This window comes from Fusarium phalaenopsidis (assembly GCF_050370095.1).
Source record: "Fusarium phalaenopsidis strain FUZ10S chromosome Unknown contig_32302, whole genome shotgun sequence".
Taxonomy (NCBI): Eukaryota; Fungi; Ascomycota; class Sordariomycetes; order Hypocreales; family Nectriaceae; genus Fusarium; species Fusarium phalaenopsidis.
In genome coordinates this window covers 360,071-381,762 of record NW_028145405.1, presented here as the reverse complement: position 1 = coordinate 381,762, position 21,692 = coordinate 360,071, and the positions used below count along the sequence as shown (strand labels likewise).

At 52.3% G+C, this 21,692-nt stretch overlaps 7 protein-coding genes and 1 non-coding gene across 8 annotated transcripts; 3 read left to right on the top strand and 5 right to left on the bottom strand.

Moving 5' to 3' along the window:
- Positions 1 to 4,206: 4,206 nt before the first annotated feature.
- Positions 4,207 to 5,754, top strand: LRP88_07508 (endonuclease/exonuclease/phosphatase family protein; the record flags this gene model as incomplete). Its single annotated transcript, XM_083244037.1, has 1 exon — positions 4,207 to 5,754. One exon carries the CDS (start codon positions 4,207 to 4,209, stop codon positions 5,752 to 5,754), a length of 1,548 nt encoding a protein of 515 aa, XP_083098531.1.
- A 231-nt stretch (positions 5,755 to 5,985) lies between these two features.
- Positions 5,986 to 6,915, bottom strand: LRP88_07507 (uncharacterized protein; the record flags this gene model as incomplete). The annotated part of the gene is made up of 2 exons (XM_083244036.1): positions 5,986 to 6,432; positions 6,493 to 6,915. The coding sequence occupies 2 exons, from the start codon at positions 6,913 to 6,915 to the stop codon at positions 5,986 to 5,988; spliced, it is 870 nt and encodes a 289-aa protein (XP_083098530.1).
- Positions 6,916 to 8,648: 1,733 nt separating this feature from the next.
- On the top strand, positions 8,649 to 9,509 carry LRP88_07506 (histone H2AZ; the record flags this gene model as incomplete). Its single annotated transcript, XM_083244035.1, has 3 exons — positions 8,649 to 8,759; positions 9,132 to 9,263; positions 9,321 to 9,509. The coding sequence occupies 3 exons, from the start codon at positions 8,649 to 8,651 to the stop codon at positions 9,507 to 9,509; spliced, it is 432 nt and encodes a 143-aa protein (XP_083098529.1).
- Positions 9,510 to 10,039: 530 nt separating this feature from the next.
- LRP88_07505 (uncharacterized protein) lies at positions 10,040 to 10,856 on the bottom strand (the record flags this gene model as incomplete). Its single annotated transcript, XM_083244034.1, has 2 exons — positions 10,040 to 10,120; positions 10,173 to 10,856. 2 exons carry the CDS (start codon positions 10,854 to 10,856, stop codon positions 10,040 to 10,042), a joined length of 765 nt encoding a protein of 254 aa, XP_083098528.1.
- Positions 10,857 to 12,682: 1,826 nt separating this feature from the next.
- On the top strand, positions 12,683 to 13,374 carry LRP88_07504 (uncharacterized protein; the record flags this gene model as incomplete). Its single annotated transcript, XM_083244033.1, has 2 exons — positions 12,683 to 12,799; positions 12,856 to 13,374. The coding sequence occupies 2 exons, from the start codon at positions 12,683 to 12,685 to the stop codon at positions 13,372 to 13,374; spliced, it is 636 nt and encodes a 211-aa protein (XP_083098527.1).
- A 188-nt stretch (positions 13,375 to 13,562) lies between these two features.
- Positions 13,563 to 15,249, bottom strand: LRP88_07503 (major facilitator superfamily domain-containing protein; the record flags this gene model as incomplete). Its single annotated transcript, XM_083244032.1, has 4 exons — positions 13,563 to 13,823; positions 13,876 to 14,919; positions 14,999 to 15,080; positions 15,131 to 15,249. The coding sequence occupies 4 exons, from the start codon at positions 15,247 to 15,249 to the stop codon at positions 13,563 to 13,565; spliced, it is 1,506 nt and encodes a 501-aa protein (XP_083098526.1).
- A 1,852-nt stretch (positions 15,250 to 17,101) lies between these two features.
- LRP88_07502 (uncharacterized protein) lies at positions 17,102 to 18,120 on the bottom strand (the record flags this gene model as incomplete). Its single annotated transcript, XM_083244031.1, has 3 exons — positions 17,102 to 17,668; positions 17,779 to 17,982; positions 18,037 to 18,120. 3 exons carry the CDS (start codon positions 18,118 to 18,120, stop codon positions 17,102 to 17,104), a joined length of 855 nt encoding a protein of 284 aa, XP_083098525.1.
- Positions 18,121 to 20,839: 2,719 nt separating this feature from the next.
- Positions 20,840 to 20,911, bottom strand: LRP88_07501. The gene has a single exon. It is a non-coding gene; the product is annotated as a tRNA-Asp (tRNA).
- Positions 20,912 to 21,692: the final 781 nt, after the last annotated feature.

The following is a 21,692-nucleotide window of genomic DNA, read 5'->3' as shown; positions in this document are numbered from 1 at the left end:
CCCACGCGACCCGGCTTCTTCTCCCCGGTGCTGGCTAGTACAGATGCTGCGGTTTTTCGTGTAATTTACACTTGCGCTGGCACTACCTAGCACAAAAAAAGATGTTCCTTGCATGTGTGGGATGAACCCATTTTCTTCTGCTGTGTTCGCGCGCGCTCGGGCTTCTCTATTCCATATCGAGATAAATCAATGTCTCTGCTTGCTTTGTTTCTCGAGAACAGTGAACCTTTGCGTCGGTGTCGGATGGGACAAACACAGGCGAACGTCCTTTGCCGAAACTTCCATTTCCCACACAGGGGGAATATGACAAGGAGAGGGGATGCTGTATTTCTAGGGGATGCTGTATTTCTAGGGGAGAGGGATCTTTCAGTTGCAGAGGAGATTTAAGATGCCTCAATTAAAATGCATATTAATGCAAATCGTTCCAGCTCACATCCCGTCCATGTCACGGCCACGTGTATGTAGACGAGGCACACACACAGGCGGACGGGACACACAGATCCAGGTGCGGCTCGGACTTGACTTCTTCTGGATCTCTCTAAACCCGCTTCATTTTTTCCCCTTCCTTTGCACGGACGTTACTTGAGCCCGTCGACGTTGTATCCGAGCGGATGCAGGGCGACTGACGTGACTCTTCCTCTGCAGATTTTCGAATTTGTGTGTCTCTTTGTTGTTGCTCAACAACAAGCCTTCCCGAATGCCAGCCAAGCGGCCCGTCGGACGGGAAGCCAATCATTCATACGCTCAGACTTGGTTGTACAGTGTGAACTCTCTCGGCTGTGCCTCTAGCTTGGCATTGAGTAGTGGGCTAGAAACAAAAGAAAACATTGGGAGATCCCTATCGCCCGTAACCTAGGAGACGAACGCCCATCTTTTCACCTCTGCATTTCTCCAGTTCATAGGTGAATATTCATGTCATTGTCCACAACAAAGCACAAAAAAGATTATCGTCACAACACACAACTCAGACGATGGATCACTCTTCGGTGCCCCCTTTTGCTTGTCCAGAATTGCCCCTCTTTCTACACCAAGTCTCCAAGCCGGGGTGATCCCAACCCGCCCGCCTGGGCCGTCCTTTCAGGGGGCCTGATCTTTCAGGGGGTCCTCTCCCCGGTCCTTTGGGTCGCCGTTCGTGTCCCATGTCCCAACCGCGAAGGCCAAGGCCCGGCTGGCGGTGGCCCTTGGAGAGACCCGGGTCCCTGGAGATTGGCCATCTGGGTTGACGATAGCTGGGAGAGGGGTCGTTGAAGAGGCAGAGTCACTGGATGAGAGGCGTTGTCATTGTTGCCTCTGTGGTCCCTGTTCCTTGATCCTGTCTGGCTATCCAACGACATTTCTCAGATGGCAGTGGATCGCACTGTGATGAGACAGCTAGAGATCCATCGTATCGTGAAATCGTCACGGAGTAATAACTGTGACAAGTGATTGACAGAACCACCGTCATGGTCGTCAATCACCACTCGGCCGGGCCCCCCTCATCCATCATCATCATCTCCTTTTCCCCCCTCGTCAGTTCAAATTCGAGAAGCCCACTAGCGCGGTACGCCCTATTTCGCCTCGCCCGGGCGTCGTTCCCCTAGAACCGGAGGGTCCTCTTTGCTGGAATCCTTGGGAAATCATCAAGCATCCCCCGGGCGCCCTAGCCTCAATCTCTTTTTGCGATGGCGCCGCCGGTCGCTCGCCCTCCCGGAGATGGCGGCTCCAGAGTCACGCGGCCTTGGCGCCCCTGACTTTGTAAGATGAACTCTTTGTTCGAATTCCTCCAGAAAGGGCCGGCAATCGGATGCCATCCGCGGGTTGCTGAGTGCTGTCGCTCAAATTAGAGTGCTGAGTCTGTCATTCATTGCCCACCACTCTGAGCATCACGGGAGCACGTGTCTTGATAAACCTGGTCAACCGCACCGCAACGCGGTCATGCGACGTCCTTCACAACACCCACCTCTATCAACCTGACCCAGTTACGCTTCTTTCTTGGATATCGTGGCATCACATCACACCGGTAGGTCTGCGTCCGCCCTGCACATGTAGCAGCAAAGGAGCACCTGCTGGGCCTCTCTCCTGCTTGGCGGGGGATCGACGTCAGCCGCACCCATTGCCCCATCCATGCTTTTGAGCCTCACGGCTTGCTTCCAGGACACATTTGCCACCCGAGCTCCGCTTCAAGCAGGTGCTGAGCGAACGCCAGGCACCGACGCCCAAGATCTGCGTGACGCCCAAGCGAAAATCGTTCCCAGAGTGCCAGGCCGCCGGTCATCGACCACGCTGCTCTCTGCAGGCCTCCCGTGTTGCCGCCCTCCCGCTCTTGCATATCCTGCAGGTTCGGCCGTCCGTGACCTCGCCTCCGCTCCTCTTGAGGTGTACGGCGACGGGATGTCCGGTGCTCGTCAAGCGACGCCGCCGTTCGGAGCCAACTGACCCCGATCCAACCACGATGCTCGGAAGGCCACCTCTGTCCGGATTCTGTGCCCAGAGGAGCGTCAGCAGCTCAGGGGTGAAGACGCCTCAATGACGTCTTGGAGGCGATTTGCGGCAAACACTGTGCCAGCTGCATTCCATTCTCGTCATGGCTGGCTTTGAGAGGTCTTGGACCGCACGTGGCGAGTCAGATTCCTTTCGATCTGGGTAGCTCAAATACCACATCACGGTGAGTGGCCGGCACGGAGATAAGTGCAGCCGGTGTTTTGAGGAATTGGATGTTATGGAACACTACCTGTACTGATGATGCTGGATTCTTGGTGGTTGACTGACCGACTGAGGCAGTGGAGGCGTTCACCGCTGGTTGCAATCAGTGCAACCTCTTGGCTCTGCAACGTACGTAGTCGCCTAGTTGTTGTGTTGTCCTTTTCTACAACTGAGTGATTCTTTCTTCAAAACTACAGTAGATCCAATGGATATATTACGTAGTAGGTGCTCTGGAATTTTCGGGCCTGACAAGCGGTGCAGCCCTATGGATACATAGTCGGCGGTTACCGAGTTGAGCCAGTGAGCTGACGACTCCTGTCACAAGCCATCGTATGGCAGAGCTCGGACTAGGCTTCACCGTGCACAGCCTTCTTCACCTGAGGGGTTCTGCCGCAGTAAATGTGCCATCAAGTTTCGTCGTGGTGACGAGTCAAATACTCATCGTTAAAGGTCCAATGGGTAAATGGTTGAACAGAACTGGTATGAAGTAAACCCGCGACAATGGAATGCCTCTCGTTGGCCTGGCTCTTAACCTTAAGCCCATATTCCAAAGACTGTTATTCCCCGAACCAAGCAGACAAAGTTTCAGGTACTGCTACGCCATCTGCTGCGCTAGGTCCGTATTATTCGTATTTTAACCCATAAGCAGTGACAGTTTTACAATGATGAAGCAGGCAACATGATTCGATTTTCAACCTGGAGAAGGAAATTTCAACCCCGACGGACACGGCATTGGGATTTTATGGATATTACTATGGTTAACTCAGCCACCCTGCGCAAATTTGCGTCGGGCAACTGTTAGACGATGAGAAGGAACCGATTCCCTGCAACAGGGACCAAAGATATGATGGCTCCCGCAAATAGAACCAACAACAATGCGAGTTTCGGACGACAAAGACAGAGCCTCGAGTCTAGAACTGCGTACACGAGACGTGCAGGTGTTGATCTTTTGAGAGTTGGTGTTCTCATTTGCTGCGCATACATGTAGGCTGACGGGCTGTTGGTCACAGATAGAGAGAGTCCGAGTTGTATTATACGAAAAGTCCGAGGAAGAAGCAGCAGCACGCGACAATTCCTGCTCGGATCTACGTCTAGCTCTTATATCGACGAATGGCATGCCGTCTCTGACAACAAAGTGTGGAGGCAAGCTCTTACAGCCTCTCGCTTAGCCCTGCCCGACGGACCTTGACGGCTGGCCGCTTCAGGCAAGTCGCCAGGGGACAGCACAGTCGTGAGTGGCCTCATGTCGCTGCAACGGAGCTGACGCGGCGCGCCAATACGCGGTGGAGCGCCTTGGCAGGCCTTTTGGAAACCACTTTTTCTGTGATCTTGAGAGATCCAATCCAATCGAGAATATGGGGACTCGTCGTCTAGGTAGGCTGCTGCTTATTCCCCTCAGCTGACCCTGGTTGCTTTTAAACCAACGAGGCCCAGCACTTGATCTTGGTCTTGGCCTTGAAACTCCCTCTCTCCTGTAACTTGTTTGACAGAAGCTCTGCCTAAGAGGCAGGTTATTGTTGAACCATGTATTTCCCAAAACCTTTACTTGCGGTGATATCCGCCATCCTCTTCCTCACCCTCTCCGCCAATGCCAACAAGTTGGAACCCGAAGGAGGCGTCCTACAACTCGTCGAGGACGCACCGCGCTTCACCTTTGACTATGAGACCAGGGATCCCCACGAAAAGAACTGGATCGGCCTTTACTACGAGGCAGGCCAAGGCCTGATCCCCAACTGGGGCGAGCAGTACACCAAGAACTCGGTCTCGTGGAAATACGCACCCAAGCGCAAGGGCAGAGTCACCCTCGAGACCGAAGGGCTCAAGCCTGGTCGATATAGTGCCTTCTTTCACGCCAGGGACAAGTACGTGTGGTTGGCGCCGCCGTTTGATGTCTTCATCACCAAGAAGGAGGAGCACAACCTCGAGTTCGTCGTCGATGAGATTACCCTCCCCGATGCGCGTGGAGGTGACTGGTACAGCGCCACGGTCGCGGGTCTGATTCGAGGTGGTAACAAGGGAGTCAAGTTCTACGATGGAACACCAGTGCCAAACTGGCTTTGGCTCAGCACGGATGGCACCATCAGTGGCAAGCCGTGGAGGACCTCCAAGGCGGCTGAATTCGTCGTCTGGGCCAAGCGCGGCAACTCGCTAGCATCCCTCAAGGTCAAGATTGGTGTGCGCAGCCGTACTGAGGTCAAGGTGCCTCAGCTGAGGGTCATGACTTACAACCTATGGTTCGGTGGTGGCAAGTTCAAGGACTACCACGACAAGCAGCTGCGGTTCATCGTCAACTCCAAGGCTGACATCATCGGTATTCAGGAGGACGGCTCGGGCGAACGGGCCAAGGCTCTGGCTGAGGCTCTGGGCTGGCACTACTGGGCCAGCAAGGTGAGCCACAGCATCCTCAGCAAGTACCCCATCCAGATCACCTCGGGCAACATCAACAGGTCGGGTGGTGCCCGCATCGAGCTGGACGGCGACTGGCAGACGGTCAATTTCTGGGTCGCCCACCTCAACTACAAGCCCTACGGACCCTACGACTTTTGCTACAGCGGGATGAAGGCCGACAAGGTGATGCAGCGCGAGTACGACAGCGGTCGACCGATGCAGGTTGAGGATACCCTCAAGGCTATGAAGTACGACCTCCGGAACGCCGACATCGAGCCTCTCTTTCTCGTCGGCGACTTCAACGCGCCGTCGCACCTTGACTGGACCGACAAGCGCAAAAAGAAGAACTGCGGCCAGGGCAAGTTTAACTGGCCCACGTCGACGAAGCCCACCGAGGCCGGCATGATCGACTCGTACCGCGTGGCGCACCCAAACCCAGACCAGGACGAGGGCATCACGTACGGACCCATAACACCATGGAACAAGGACTGGGGCAAGGAGGAGCCGAATGAGCGTCTTGATTTTATCTACTATAAGGGTGCTGGCCTCGAGGTGGTGGACTCGTGGGTCATGAAGCCTCCCAAGTCGGGTCACCCCCTGGATGAGTGGACTTCGGATCACTCGGCTGTCATGACGCTGTTCAACATTAGCGAGGAGGTTGAGATTGGCGATTTGAGGAAGTAAGGGCATATATATCAGAGATTATGTGTTATGAATTTTAGCAAGTTATTTACAAGTTCAAAAAGTAAAGCAACATCCATGTTCCATTGTGCTAGTGCGAATATTTGACATGCCAGATGGTGGTATAGTGCTTGAATAGTACATTTTTGTTTGTATCCTTAAGTGGAGGACGGCGAGGTTGCCGTTCTGAAGCTCCAGCTGCAAATCTAACATGGTAAAGCAGTGAAAGCCGGCTTACACCAGCGCAGGCCCAGCAGATTCGACAGCCCCCTTGACAACCTCATCCAGATTCTCCTGCTGGAGCCCAAACCGTTCCATATCAACCACCTTGTGGTTATAGTCCCCTCCGAGCCCCTCCCGAAGCAGCAAAGAGGACAGCTTCTCAAGGGCAGCCATCATATCCCCCTTCTTGAGCCTCTCATCACACTCTCTCCCAAACTCGTCAATATCCCTCTCCTTGATCTCCCAATCCGCGTCAGTAGTCCCAGTAATGCGCTGCATGCGCTCGAGAATCTCCATCTGTGAGATAAAGAAGGAGCTGACGTAGAACGGCCTATTCTTGTACGCAGAGAGCTCCTCCTCGGGCCGGCTGAGAAGCTCAGCCACAGCAGCGCCGACACGCTTGAGAGTCGACGTATTGGCCTTGACGTTGCCGCCGTTCCAGATCTCGGCTTTGCGTTCCTAGACGTTGATGCCCCAGCAGCCCATCTTGAGGGACCAGTCGAACCAGAGGTTGTTGACCACGGCGATCCAGCTGCTAACTCCAAGCTGCTCCACGAGGTCTCGCAAGCCCTTCTTCCCCGATGTGATGGGTTGTTCGCGGGTCAAGTCCAGAGCTTCAATGTCGGTGCCGAATTCCGTGGGAAGGATGTATGGCACACCAGCTTTGGCTGCGGCGCGGATGAAAGATTCCTGGACACTCATGGCTGTGGGACTGAGCTGTAGGATGAGAACAACCTGGCCTTTGAGAGCAGAGACGAGGAAATTTTCATCTGAGTAGTCTCCTTTGAGGACGGTGGCGTTCTCGGGAAATGTGGCAGACGAGTCGCTGCGGGAGATGGCCATGATGGTGTGGATGTTCTTATCAAGGAGGGAGCTCAAGGTGCGAGAGCCAACCGTGCCAGTTCCGCCGACAATGGCAATCTTGCGAGCCTGAACAGACATTTTGGTGATGTTTGGAAGTGATTTGAATGTTTATTATGATGATGGCTGTGATGGTGGTTGTGTTGATGGTTGTGTTGTTGGTTGTGATATTGGTTGATGGTATAAGTGAGTGATTGACCTTGAACACCAACAAGCCGATGGGAGATGACCTTCTTATACTTTCAAAGCTCTCAATTATCGAGAAAGTTCATCAAATTCATCTCATAATCACAAACATCAAGTCCGTATTCAAGTCCGTATGCAAGTCCGTATCATTCAAGTCTGGGAGATTCGCCCGAAGGATTCGCCCGGACTGCCGTCCGTTTCGGACGAACTTGATATTCCCCCCTGTCCGCATGGCAGTTCAAATTCGACATCACTTGTGTTGCCCGCATAATTTCAATGTAGCGTAAACATAAAGTGGTTATTTGGAGATTGTGAAAACCGTTTTCTTACCATAGCGGTAGCCTTCATGGTTGGTAAAATTGAATGGGTTCCGCCGCTAGAGGGCCACACCCAAAATGGTAGGATAAAAGCATCCGAAAGTTTGTAGATAATTAGAGAAACATTAAGGTTATCAGGTACTACATTCTTCGGGGTGATAATACGGGAAGCGCATGATTGGTGCACCAAAGTCAGGAAAACGGAGGTCCTGGATAGATTGGAATGTAAAGGAGAGTTGGTCATGAAGAGTAATTAGACAAACCTCTCGCAACCTATCCGTTACTATTTTCGTGTTACTTTGAATGAATAGAAGCGTACTTATTTAAAGAATTATTTCTCATTTTCAGCTCAAAGCATAAACTTGTTGAGTCGAGTTTGACTTTACCTTGATTGTGTCTTCATTGGTGTTTCGTCCAGGTCCCCTGCATGGAAAATGCTCGGCTAACGGCAGCCACTGCAGCCACGCATCAGCCACAGCGGGACACGATCGTCTCCAAAGTCGAGCCGCCTTGGTTTCAACCGTCGCCGACAACGACATCCAATATCAACCAGCGAGTAGCCGTGTGCCGTCTCGCCTGACAGAAAACCACCAGCTGCCACGTCTGTCTCGGGAAGCATCCCAGTACATGATTCTGCAAGCATGACCGCAAGCAGGATTGCCTGGGCAAGTCGCAGCCGTCGATATGCGGCGGCCCGTCGCGGGCGTACAGCAATCAGACTGCCGCTTGTTCAGAGGTGAGCCCGAGTAAGTACCAACACAGCTCCTCCGCCAGGCATCTTGGAAACTTGGAAGAAGTCTCTTGCAAGTCTGTACCCTTTTCTATTTCTACTTTTGCCCTTTTTGGCGACTCTCACGCACTGGGAGACGGCTTTTGACAGTCGCGATATCACACGTCCTCTTTCTCTCAGCCTCGGTGGTGGCCCAGCTTCCACCTCGGGTTTACTTCGGGACCAGCGACCAATGCCAAGCGTTTGTCCTTGTTTGGCAAGTGCCGCCTGCCTGCCCAGCCTAGCAGGCAGGTGCGGGACAGTGGTGCTCGAAAGCTACAGACAAGGTACCTCAGGCAGGTACCTCCTCACAGACAGATCGCCCTCGCCCAGACTGGCAAGGCAAAGCAGAGCCTGAGCAACAACATCAGCAGCACCCGCTAAATTTCTGCCACCACGATCCCTCGATCCCGCGTTTCCCACCATCAACAACATCCCACGACGACTCAACCGATCGGAAACCGCGTTCGAATCCGCATTCTTCCATCAACAGTTTTTTCCCACATTTTATTCCCGAATTTTTTTACGCGACCACTCCAACAATGGCGGGCGGAAAGGGAAAGTCTTCTGGTGGAAAGAGCTCCGGCGGCAAGACGAGTGCTGCCGAGGGTTCCAAGAAGCAGCAGAGCCACTCTGCGCGCGCCGGCCTTCAGGTGAGTTTTGGACACGATTTCAGCCAGAGGAGGACGGCCTTGTTTCGAGCATCGATTTGCGCGCATCCCAAGTCCCGCATACCACGCATATCAAGTTTCACGATCCGCCTTTCGACGCGTCGACCATCTCCGCACGGCAAGAAAAACCTTTTCATGACGACGGCGCATTCATTTGTCGACTCTGCCGCCGTGCCTGCACCTATGCGACGGGTCAACGAGGGGCTGCCGATGTTCTGGGACGGATAGCGACATTGCTCGCGTGCGGAGCTGATGCGGGACACCGGGATGCGCAAGCAAAGACGAGTCGGTGTGCGAGGCTGTATCGCGCACTCTGGAATCCACCCCGGCGTTTACTGATAGCGCGTCTCCCAGTTCCCCTGTGGCCGTGTCAAGCGTTTCCTCAAGCAAAACACTCAGAACAAGATGCGCGTGGGAGCAAAGGCTGCCGTGTACGTCACTGCTGTTCTCGAGTATCTGACAGCTGAAGTCCTAGAGCTGGCAGGCGTAAGTTTTCCGAGTCACAGCTGGTGCCTGATGCCCAAACTAACATTTCCATGACAGAATGCTGCCAAGGACCTCAAGGTCAAGCGTATCACGCCCCGCCACCTCCAGCTTGCCATCCGTGGTGACGAAGAGCTCGACACCTTGATCCGCGCGACGATTGCATACGGTGGTGTGTTGCCACACATCAACCGCGCTCTCCTGCTCAAGGTGGAGCAGAAGAAGAAGGCCAAGGCGCTCGAGGGTTAAGACGACGACTTGATCGATCCGGGATTGGTTTTTGCTTTGCTTGCTTGCTTGGGTCTTGTGGAATGCTGGTTTATGGGACGGTAATGCAGAAATGCTTTGATTCGAATTCGAAGAGGCGCCGCAAGATGGACGAATGCCGGCACGACTACGACAACGACGACGGCTTGGATAGCCGAAGGAAGGTGCTTGCCCTCTAAAAAGGCACACGAGGAGTCTTGGCGTCAACTTACACGAGAAGCCGGTGCCGATGATGAAAAGGCCCACGCCATGACGGGTCGCTGTGTGCCATTTTGGCTGCAAGAGCCGTGTACAGCAGCTGTGCGTACGCCTCGGCGTGGTGTATGAGATGAGGCATGGACCGTTGTGCTGATGGACTGGATTAGGTAGACACGGAGAATACGAGTTCCTGGTTGAGTCGAGTCGAGTCGAGTCACGGAGACGGTGAAGAGTTATGAGGTTGGAGTGCAATTGTCAATTCGCTGTATGATTGAGGTTTGTCAACTATTAATGAAATCCCGCTGTATCCCCCCTCAGATGACCTTGTAGCTGCTATGCCATGCTTCATGCCATGCTTCCTTGCTAAACGAATCTTGCTCTCTTTTCTCGGTGAGCTTTCTGTTTCTCGTCAGGTACAACTATGAGAGGGATCGTTGTTTCACCCACCCCATAGGCGTTGATGATCTCGTCATCGTCGTCAATGCTCTCTGGGCTCGTCATGGTGATATCTCCTTCGGTGTCCATCTCTAGCTCTGGTAGCAGGCGGCACAGGGGGGACTTTGGTTCGTCGCCTTCACACGGCTCCCTCAACCCCCCTCCCACAACTTGGCCTCCGGGGCACTTGAGACCCGAGGTCATTCGCGTATACGCAGCCCACCATTCCCAATGGCACTGGCTAGGATAGTCGCAGTCCTTTTCGCACGAGTACGTCGCCTTTATGAATTTGGTTCTTCGCTCCTCGGTGATTTCGATCCTCCGCTTCCTCTTAAGTTGATTCATCAAGGCTCTGCGCTCCTTGCCCGCAGAACCCTTGAGCTCTCTTCCTGTTCGGCGCTTCCAGCTGCTCGGGTCTTTCTCGTACGCGCTTCGGAACCGACGCCAGTCGTTGTACGTAGTCCGGTGCTCATAATCAAAGGCGCCAAGCGGGACCATGTTCGTCCTCATGATACGACAACGGCGGACATCGGGAGACGAGGGGGATTTCCCAGTGTAGCCCGTCGCGGTGCAGTCGAGGCAACGGCGGGTGACGGAGATGTTGTAGTCGGTGTCGCAGCGCTCACAGTGCCAATACCACAGGGCGAGGGACTTGGAGGGGGGAGTAGGGGAGGGAGTCGACGCTGTGTTGTTCATGATGATGCCTTTGGTGTTGTAGACGAAAGCAATAGACGAAGTTGCATTTCTTGGAGCTGCTCTGGACGAGAGGAAAGTAAAGATGTTCGGATTTTGAGTAAAGAAGCAATTTATCTATTATCGTTTGGAACGTTGATGGCGGAGGAGGTGCCTGAACAAACGAGTGAAAGGATTCCCATGAACATTGTCGATTTTGGGACTTTACTTTGTTAACGGGCCTTTGTTTGTCGACAATGAGCGCACTTCCTTGATTAGAAGGGGAGCGAGTAGAACAAGGATGAAAAGCTATGCTGTCCCAAATAGGAGACATGTTTGAGTCGGGAAGTGTGTCTTGGTCGGGTGCTGGTCGAGCTGAGATTGGCACTGGGTCGTCACTGCTCAACGGCCTGTTTCCGCGTGATGATATCTTATCGAAAGAGCACATCGACTCAAGGGGAAAAGATGCAGAACCTGGTCTTTGCTCATTCTGCGAGTCTGGAGTTTGGGTGATGGTTTGCTTCAGCAGCTGTGTCGGTAAGAATAAGGGGGTCGAAGAAACTCGGGCTGCATGCAACAAGATCAGTAGACTCACGATTGGACTTTTGAGGTCATCTCGAATTTTACTTCATCCTGTCCCTGTAAGCCATCAACGCCCACACAGAAGAACGTGCGAAATTGACGTAGATGAACGTGCAGCGCACCTCGTGCGTCAAGTGGGCTGCCATGATTTGAAGACTAGAGTACGTAGTCTTTGAATCGTTTGCTTGATACGTTGATTCTTTCATCTCGAGGTGCTTTTTAGAGAAATTCAGGGCCCGGTCGAGAAATTACTAGGTGGCTCGCTGCCTAACAATGGCGAGCGAGATTCTAAGCAAAACCCTTATTAGGGATGTCATTTTACTGACCATCAAAGGCGGTTCGTAGCAACCCGCACCTTTCATTCGTGACTGTAAAGTCTTGACTTGACCAGTGAATGCATACCTTCCTGTAGCGCGACTTCCAAGTTCACAGCCTTGAGCCTCTTTTCAAGTGGTGTGTTCCTGTGCAGATGCCTCAACCTCGAGCCTCAACCATGAGTTCCCGTAAATTGGTGTGTTTCTAAAAAGAACTTGCCTTGCCCAAGTAGAAGTGCCCTTATCTTGGGGTCTTTGAGCGAGCGCCCACGGAATGCAAGTGGTTATTCCCCGGATTCAATCACGTTGCACTTGTCTACCCTTATTCACTCTCGCTGTGGCCATCTTTGAGCTTTCAAACACAATCTTGGGAGCACCGGCTCTACAACCATCTCTACTGGGTTTCATTTTAACCTTGCTCTATTATTTCATAGTTGCTATGACACCTTTCGGTCCCTCAACGTGATTACGGCTCGATACTCATGGATCCCTGGATGCGTGTCCATTTCATGTATAGGGTGCCTCTCCATTCATCTCAAGATATTCTTCCGAAACTGTCAGCACTTTAGGGAGCCCTTTTCTTCGGTAATAACAAACGCCCGCTGAGGGTCCGTAAACGCAGGCCCCTCCATGATCAGGCCAGAGATTACCCTTCTTGAGGTGAAGCCATTGCCAATTTGAGATGGAAGATCATGTCTGCCTCGAGAGCATTCAGTGGACGAACGAGAGCCATCAGAACAAACGCAATGACATGACACATTATATTACCACAAAACCCATTTTATCGACTTGCAATTGAACTTTTCGTCGATGCTGTTATTGTCCCTATTCAGCATCAACTATTAACATCCGTTAACCAACACTTCACCTTCACGACAATGGCATTCAAACGGCCTCGAACAGCATGAGGCCTCTGTAATATGTTCTATCCTAAATTCATTTCTCATCTTCACCTTGTTCCACCACAGGATGTCATCCCGACCAAGCTTCTCCAACCCTCAGGGAGTTTCCAAGTGTCGATACACCACTTCGGCCCTCTCGAAGAGAGCTGCAACCTTGCAAAGGGGGATTGTGAGTATCACGCTTTCACAAATAGCTGCATTGGCTAATTATTACCTGTGTGTTAGACTGGAGGAACAATGGCTGATGACGAAAACACCAAGGCCCAGGCTGAGGAGGATCGCCTTCTGATGCCGCCTCCCCCTCGACCCGCCACTCGTCGAACCCGATCCTCTCCTCAGAAAGCGTCTCCTCAAAAGACCGCCGAATTTACCATGAAGCTCCGACCTCGAAAGAACAAAAAAAAGGACAAGCCCGAGCCTGTCGCTACCACCACCGACACTATCACCGGCACCGACGCCACGGATGCCAACGACAAGCCCGACACCAAGAAGCCAGAGGATGACACCAAGGAGTCGGAGGACGAGACCAAGAAGCCGGAGGATGACCTTCCTCCCATCAAACCCCTCAACCGGCGGGAACGCCTGCTTTTTCCTGGCATCATGCCCACCTGGCTATTTGAGACCATGACCCCCGAAGAGGTAGAACTCTGGCGCGAGTTGGCGCCTCAGACGGGTGATCGTATGTTGACTGTCGACGAGGTTGACAAGCTGTGCGAGGAGTTCTACAGAGAGCCGCGAGAGTAATTCTGATTAGTCTTTGTGAGCCTGGCAAGGGACGGAAGCTAGTTCATCAGGCACAGGGGGAGACAAAGGATTAGGGGTGGAGATCAGTCCATTCTTCATGACATGCCGCTAGCATTATCCAACAAGATAACAAAGATAGGGCTTCAAAGAGCCGCCAATAAAACTCATATCAATCTCATGTTTTGCCCTCATGGTCGCCATCGGTGACCAGGGTGCTTCCAGTCCAGATTCGCAATCGTCTCGGGGCTCATGCCAGCCAGCTCCTGCTCCACGTTTCGCTTGTCTCGTCGGTTGTTGTCCCACTTCATCCACAGGTAGCCACCGATGCTCAGCATGAAGATCATGCATCCGCAGGCCAAGTTAAGGCCGTTGCCAGTAGGGAAGTGAGGGGCATCCTTGACGAGGTAGGACCAAGTAGCGATAAGACCTCCAATGTTGCCAAACATGACCTATATGATGTGAGTATTCAACAAATCTGTAATGGGAATCCTGAAAACTCACGTTGAGACCAATAGCACTGCTTCGAGCAGTGTCGCTCACAACATTGGCGCTGATGTGTGCGTTCGTCATAGTGCCCAGAACCATGCAAGTGCTCGCAATCATGAAGCAAGCGCCGTACCGAACCTCAGCCACCTTGGATCCAAGGAACATAGCGTAGCCAGCAATGACCGTCGGCGCCGAAAGAATGATGAAGATCTGGCGCTTGTCGAGGTACCAACTGAGAGCAGGGAAAGCAACAGCAAAGAAAGCACCGACTGCGTAGGGAGGTACACTGTAGAGCTGCTTCTGGACGGTGCTGTAGTCGGGGTAGATAGTGCCAACAATAGTCGGGAGGAAGAAGGCGAGACCCTGGACAGTGATGTTGTTGAAGAGGAAGATGAAAGCAATCTGGACCGTGATTGGGTTGGAAATACCGCGCCAGAGCTTGACCCGGTCGATGCCATCAACGACTTCGGTCTGGGCCAGACGCTCTGACTTGACTCGAGCAATGCACAGCTCCTTCTCCTCCTGGGTCAGCCACCAAGCCGTCTCGGGTCGGTCGGTCAGGGAGAAAAAGGCGATGAGACTGAGGCCAACTGTGATGATGCCTTCGATCGCAAAGATCATGCGCCAGTGGTGGAGGCTGCCAAAGTGATCAAGCTTCAGGATTCCACTAGCGAGGAGACCTCCAAAGGCACCAGCGAGAGGAGCCATAACCATGTAGAGCGACAGACGGAACGTCAACTCGGCGCGCTTATACCAGCGGGATAGGTAATAGGCGATTCCCGGGAGCATACCGGCCTCAAAGATACCCAGGAGAAACCGTACACCACAGATGGCGGCCTGACTATGTACGAAGGCGGTGGCGATACTGACGATGCCAAAGAGGAGCGATGTGAGAGGGAGGAACCAACCAGGACCCATCCACTTGCAAGTAACGGTGGCGGGGATTTCGAAGAGGATATACGAGATGTAAAAGACAGAGAGGATCTTGTTGTAGTCGTAGCCCTCGAGCTTGAGATCCTCAGTGAGTCCGGCGATACGCGCGTTGCCTGAGAGGTCAGACTCTGCAGTCACAGCATGAGTTGAGTGACTCACCAATATTCGCTCGGTCGATGAAGCAGAAGAGGTAGAGAACCGAGACAGTCGGCACGGTCATCAAGTCCAGCTTCCATCGTAGTTTACGCTCGGCGACGGGGTCGAACTGGACAAGTGAGTTGCCGTAACTGAGATATTCGTTAGTAGTGACACCAGGAGACTCGTGAATTCAACTCACGCATCAGTAGCTGCGCGACCGTGTCCGGCAGCATCGTGAACGGTGCCACGAGCGCTGTCCTCGACCTTCTCAGTCTGGTCGTAGAGACCCTTCTCCTGGTCCCTGTCGGAGGTGGTCATGATGGTCTGCAGCGAGACTGGGAGGAAAGAATTGGACGCTGGCGACAGGGGGACAACCCTGAATCGGTGAGTCTTGGGAGCAAAACTCGGGGGTAGAAGTGGAGGTTGAGTGTCCAAGTGTTTGTCGAGTGGCAGATCTATCCAAGTGAGAGGAGCAGGCAGGGTCCTTCAAATAGAAAAACAGGCCGGCGCCCCGATAGCAGCTTTCGGCCCTCGGTCTACCGTCTTGGGATTAAACCCCAGTCAGTTCTCGAGTCGAGATGTCGTTCCCCTCACGGCAGAACTAACGAAAACAATGTGGTTGCGACTTGATTCACCCCCAGTCCAGCCTTGGTGCGTCTGAGTTTTCCCAATCTCGCCGTTAGCTTCGCTTGGCTCCCCTCCCCTTGTCGTGGGGACCCTCATCCTCCACCAGGGTTGTCTGGCTCCCCCGCAAATTCGATCTATCCGGGCCACAAGTGGCTTCATCCGCCAGAGATGAGGGAGCGTCTGAGGATTTCATTGGGGCTGGGCTGGCGTCACATCTGTCCTCCCTCAAGGTTTCCCCCCGGGCGTTTTCTTGGTTCACGGCATCTCCCTCGGGGCCGTCGATCTGAGCTGGGCGTCAACAGGGACGCTGGCTCTCCACCGTGTGACGGGGGGAGGGATTGGTTGACTCGGCAATATGGACGCGCGTGTGGTGTGGGTTCTCAAGAATGAGACGACACATGTGTTGCCATGTCGCAGTTGATATTTGCTGTTTGTGCACTGCAGCCAGACGGAAAGAGCTCGTGCCTGCTTCTTGACAGCAGTTCCCTCACAGCCGAGTCAGACCAAATCAAGTGATGCCCGGCAAAGTTCCATGGCACAAAAGCCTAGCCACAGTCTGGCCTTTGGTAGCGTTGGACTGGATGCGGGGAAAGTGTTGGAGATGAAATGGATGGATGACAGATGATGATGGCATCCAATCCTGAAAATCGTTTAGCCACAAACTACGGTAGCCACGTGGGTTAAGCTTAAGCGCAGGAACTACCTTCCCAGCCAACCTCTTTCCCCGCGCGAAGAGTACTGGCGGTCTCCAGCAAATTAGAGCCGCGAAAAATGTACCTCTCCTTCTCCAGGAAGGTACATCGACTCCAACTTCTCTTGCCTTCCCTCTCTCCTCTCCTCTTTGACAGCTCCGAAGAGAGGTGTCCACATTCGGCTCCGTGTCCGCTCCGACATCCGGGGCCGGGCACGCACAGCCAACAACAACAGGCTTTCCCCAGGTTTTTTTTTCCCTCATCCCGCATTCTAATCTGTCCACAAAAACAAGAACGATTAGAAATCTCCCTCGCTAATGAGATTGATTCCCCTGTACCCCAGATTTTCTGGGGTAATTCGGCCAGATTCTGGAGCGCCCTGAAGGAGTCGGGGGTGGGCGCTTGAGGGGCCGTGGCCCGTGCCAAGAAAAGGTTCGGCAGTTGGAGTCGGCAACAGGAGCCTTCTCTCTTTTCTCGGACATTTCACGGTGAGCTTCATGCAATACTCCTCTGGGGCCCCAGATGTTGTTCTGATATGGCAAGACGTGGCTTGCTAGTGGCAATGACCTGGCCTAAGCAGCTCCATTATACCCCAGTTGATGACACTCACAACTTGGCATCGTCGTGATGCTCAGTATCGTCCCAGATTCATAGTTGACACACCATCATCGCCACATTAACCCTTCGGCTGTTGCAGTCGGCTGCTATTCATATCGTCGAGTACAGTTCTAACTCGTCTATGCACTTGATCTCATCTACCTCCTTTTGACCAGTCTACCTTGAATCTAACCCTGTCATACAGTTACAGTACACTTCGTCTATCTCTAATCCGTCTTCCCCTGTCCTCGTCTTCACCACACCCCTGGAATCACCGCCCACTTCTTTCCCACCTTGTCCTCCCCAAACCTCTCCAAGTACCAACGCTTCCCCCTCACCGCCCGCGGCAACATGGCAAATATCTCGTTGATGAGGAACGCCCTCGCTGGAGCGCACCCCCATCCGGCTGCCATCCAGAACCCAGCCCACTCCACCCATTCGCACAGGTAATGCGGGTACAGCATATACCTAAACAAACCCGCCTGCGGGATCTGATAGTGCTTCTCCACGCTCACATTTCCCTGGTCGCGCTGAGCCCGTTGGGCCTCCCGTCGGCGGATCTCTCGGAGCTCCTCGTCGTGAAAGAAGTTGCCCGACAGTCCAAGATAGAAGATGAGAATGCCAGCCGAGAACTGAAGGATGGATGACTGCGAGGCCCATGCTTCCTCAGTGGTTGGGCCGTAGGCAGCAAGCCAGGAGCCCAGACAAGTTGCGTTGAAGATCTGGAAGCTGACCCCAAGCAGCCACACCGCGATGTGAAGTGGTGACATGGATGGTTGGAGATAGGGGAACATGACCGCGCGGTAAGAGTAGTGGATTACCTGTGTGTCGTGTTAGCTATCCCCTCATAAGGCGCCACTGCACGATCCCGAGGTCCCAAGCTAGTTTCGGCTCCCCCTAACGGCAACGGCAACGGGCACGGGAAACCTACAAACAAACCCGCAAGCACCTTATTCTGCCAAGGCAAATCATCGATGCCGTGCTGCTCAGGAAGGGTCTTCATGAGGTACGCCAACGTCAGGAAACCTGGAGCCTCCATGGTCAACCAGCCTATGCGACCTGGGAGGTTCAGGCGGCTGGCCACCGATGTCTTGCCCATGCCATACCATTTGGTGAGCCATTGGATCGAGCCAACCTATGGGCACTGTCAGAGCATGTGCGGTGCAGGAGCACGTGCTGTGCCACTCACAATCGGATAAGAGATTTGCCAGATTTTGAGGATGAGGTCGTAGTGCTCCCGGGTGGGCGGTAGCCACCCTTCAACGATGGCCATGTTGACAGTCAGTGGAGACCGATACTGCAGCTGTGCAGGAGCGAAAGTATTAGTACAGAAGGCGAACGTACTGGAGTTTCTAGGTTAAGAAATTCCAGCTGATGAGAAATGTGTTTTGTGGTCAATGACACTGTAATCTTTTGTCAAAGCATCCATGATGTCAACCGACTGGCTGCTGGGCGACGTCTATTTTGACGACTGTCACCGCCTGCCTGATTTAGCGGAAGAGTCGGGTGCTGTTGGATCTTGTCAAGCTGGTCGCTCTTTGCAGTACTTTTCTATTGAGTAGAAAGAGGTCTATTAATCTGTCCTTCATAATGATCACGAATTGTTTGTTGCTATGAAGTGAAATGTGGTGGTGGTCACCTTGCATATGGGCGCAGATCCCTTCCTTCATCACACGACCTCAGGCCGCTGTCAGAACTTCACAACTTTTTTTTCCTCATGTGTAGCTAGGTAATTAAGTAACATTGGCCTTTTTCTTTTTTCTTTTTAGCAGCATATATACTTTTATCTATTAATTGTTCTTATCTCTCTCTCGGCCTATGATGGGAGCTCGATTCTCAGTCTCGTCCACGTCGCTAAAGATCCATAGAATCTTGGCCCAGTATGAGAATGGCAATGGCCGATACAAATATCGCTTTAACTAGACTTTTTGGTATTTTAAGTAAACAAAATGAAAGATCAGTGGCAACTGTACTTTTATACTGTGATTGCTGTCAGGATTCATTAACAAACACCATTCGGTCCTGCAGTCATCCCTCGTCAAAAACAATCTCAGTTTTTCTCAGAGAAGTAAGGACATTTTGGTCACCATAGTGACCTTCCATGTCTATGAAATTTGCTAATTCAACAGGTTGACCGAATAGTGACGAGATCCACAGTCATTCTTATCGTCGTAAACCTGAACCAAGGGGCGGTAGAGGTTACTATTGCTCCAGTTGACCATACTCGGCCATCCTCGTCCCATGTTCTGTGCTGAAACGCGGCGAGGGAAGGGGTCTTTCTGTTTCCAATGAGTCTCTCGGTATCTCAACGACCTGTGAGTTGGTGAGATGGTGATGAGATCCATGATCCAGGCCCCGCCCCGCTATTCATCCCAACAGAGTCAGAATCCCCGAGTTTTGGCGTGCGAGTTGTGCGAACATATAGATAAACACTCTAGACACTGACCAAGAGTGTTTTGTTGTCCCATAAGACCCCCAATTTTGAAAGCATTGAGGGGAAAGTAGCCCTGGCATCTGGGGTAGACGATGTTCGAGACTGGAAGCTAAATATATACCAGTACGGAAGCACTGCTAGCATACATCCGATCGTGTTAGTCTAAATATCACAGAGAAAAACTCAAGGAAAGCCTATGAGGGCGAGGCCGGAAGGGAAGCTGGGCATACCTTGCTGCTGTGCACGTTGTGGTCACACGCCCGACATTACAAGCCCATGCTCCTCGGTCTCGAGTTAAAGATGCTTCTGGATAAGAGGAGCCGTTACGGTCGCGCTTCGCGTTAGGGGACAAGTGCCTTTGGATGGAATGATGAAAAGTGGAAAGAGACCCATGTGATCCGATGATCCAAGTCGGTCCAACTTTGGCGATCTTTGCCTGCAAAGGCCTTTGGGTGTAGGGTCATGAGGCAGGGGAGCATTCCTCCAAGGCACGCACTTCTTAGAATGACATGCTTGAGGAAGACTTCGTAGTCCAGCAGCGTGTTGTTGGGTCGATGAAAGGATCGTCATCTTTCTATAGATGCGGTGGGATTCATGATCCGCGAATCAGCATGCTACAAGTTGAGAACAGGCTAGAAAACTCCAGGGGAATAAGGGGGAGTGCGCCAGGCATGTATATATAGGAATGAAACATGGTATAGAAGCAGATATTACTACTGCGGATGGGGCCGGAGTGACGATGGAGAGGAGAACTGAGTAAGGGAAGAAGAATATTGGAGGCGACATGGTGAATTTATACTTCTAGGTAGAGTGACTTAAGCATGGGTTGCAAGTGATAATATGGCTTTTGGGTCTTCGTTTGCGTCCTGTGTGCTTCATCATTCACTCGTCCAACAACGTGAGCAAGCTACAGTCGTCAGGAGAAGGAATATGGCCGCTTGCCTAGAGACAAGCAAAAGTATCGGCAGAGTATATGGAACTTGGGGTTTTGCTTCAAAATGGTTGACAAGCATGGTTCTTGAAAGGATTCCAACATGATGCCATCAGTTGCTTCATGGAAGGACAATTACCACTGTTCAGTTGATGCGATGCTGGCTGATATCGGCATTTGTTAAACCCCCGCCGTATTGCCTGATGGAATAACTACGCTCTTTGGCGAGTGCGAAGGATGTGATTGATGTTTGAGACGTGAGGGAAGCAAGTTTGCCAAATGATGTGTGTAATGCGGCTTCTCGCGACCCTGAGCAGCCAACTTGGAAGGAAGAGGGCAAATATCTAGACAACGAACACGTACCGGGCCATGGTGACATTTCCCCGTCGCTTTGAGGGCTTCTAAAAACTAAATGAGTTCTCAGAGGTTGCCATGTTCTTCTTATTCGCTCCATGGGAGGATGTGAAGGCAGGACCAAGCCATCACTTGAACGCAACCAGATATTATATGTTAGACACCAAGTCCAAAAACTGACTTGGTAAAACAATGAGAATGAAGTAAAAAGAACAACTGGGGAATTGCCCGAAAATGCAAAAAGAAATGCCTGTGTATCACAGGTGGCTGGATCTCTCCCGCCGGGAATTGAACCCGGGTCTCAAGCGTGACAAGCTTGCATACTGACCACTATACTACGGAAGATGGCAGGCGTTGAGCGCCTGTTGTAGTGGGGGGTTGTGATTGGAAAGGTGATTGAGGGGATTATATAGCCCACTGGCTGCTAAGGTGGTTAGTGTCTTGCTATCACCAACTGACTTCTTGGGTGTGCTATCGAAGTTGTTGGAGATCGAAGTTCTTTCTGATACTCTCTTTCATATGAATTAGATATTTGCTTCCCTATCAAACTTTTATCATTCAACACCTGCATCTCTCGGTACAACCATCCGGCGTCCATGGCTTGAACCTTGAACTTGGTGGATCTCGGTCACTTACACCGAAATTCGGCATGTGAACGGCCGAGATATCATTCTCAAGCTCGAATTCTTGACGAAAAGAGCTGCAATTGGGACGAATTCTAGCCTATACATTCAACTGTCATAGAAGCACATAATAGACACTTCATGCAAGCCATATACCCCAAACCAAGACATGGCTCTGCCTGTTGCTCGGAGCTCCAAGGTCCATTGTGGGGTAGCTTTCTGTATCTCCCAGCTTGGACCCTCTGTTGCGACAAGTCTCCAGGACAGAGTCTCCAACAAGAGAGCTCGAACGAGCATGGCGCCGAAGCATCCGCTGATGAAGATGATACAATTGGCTTGCCCCGCTCGTTGCTGAGTCGGAGTTGTCTCCTACGCCCTACGTACGTATCTCAATCTGCCACCTTACGTAGAAGGGCGGGTGGCCATTGCGGGTATGGTTACTTGACTCACCTGATGTCTGCTTGACCACTCTTCAACCTCGCATCTCTCTCTCTTCCAACGTC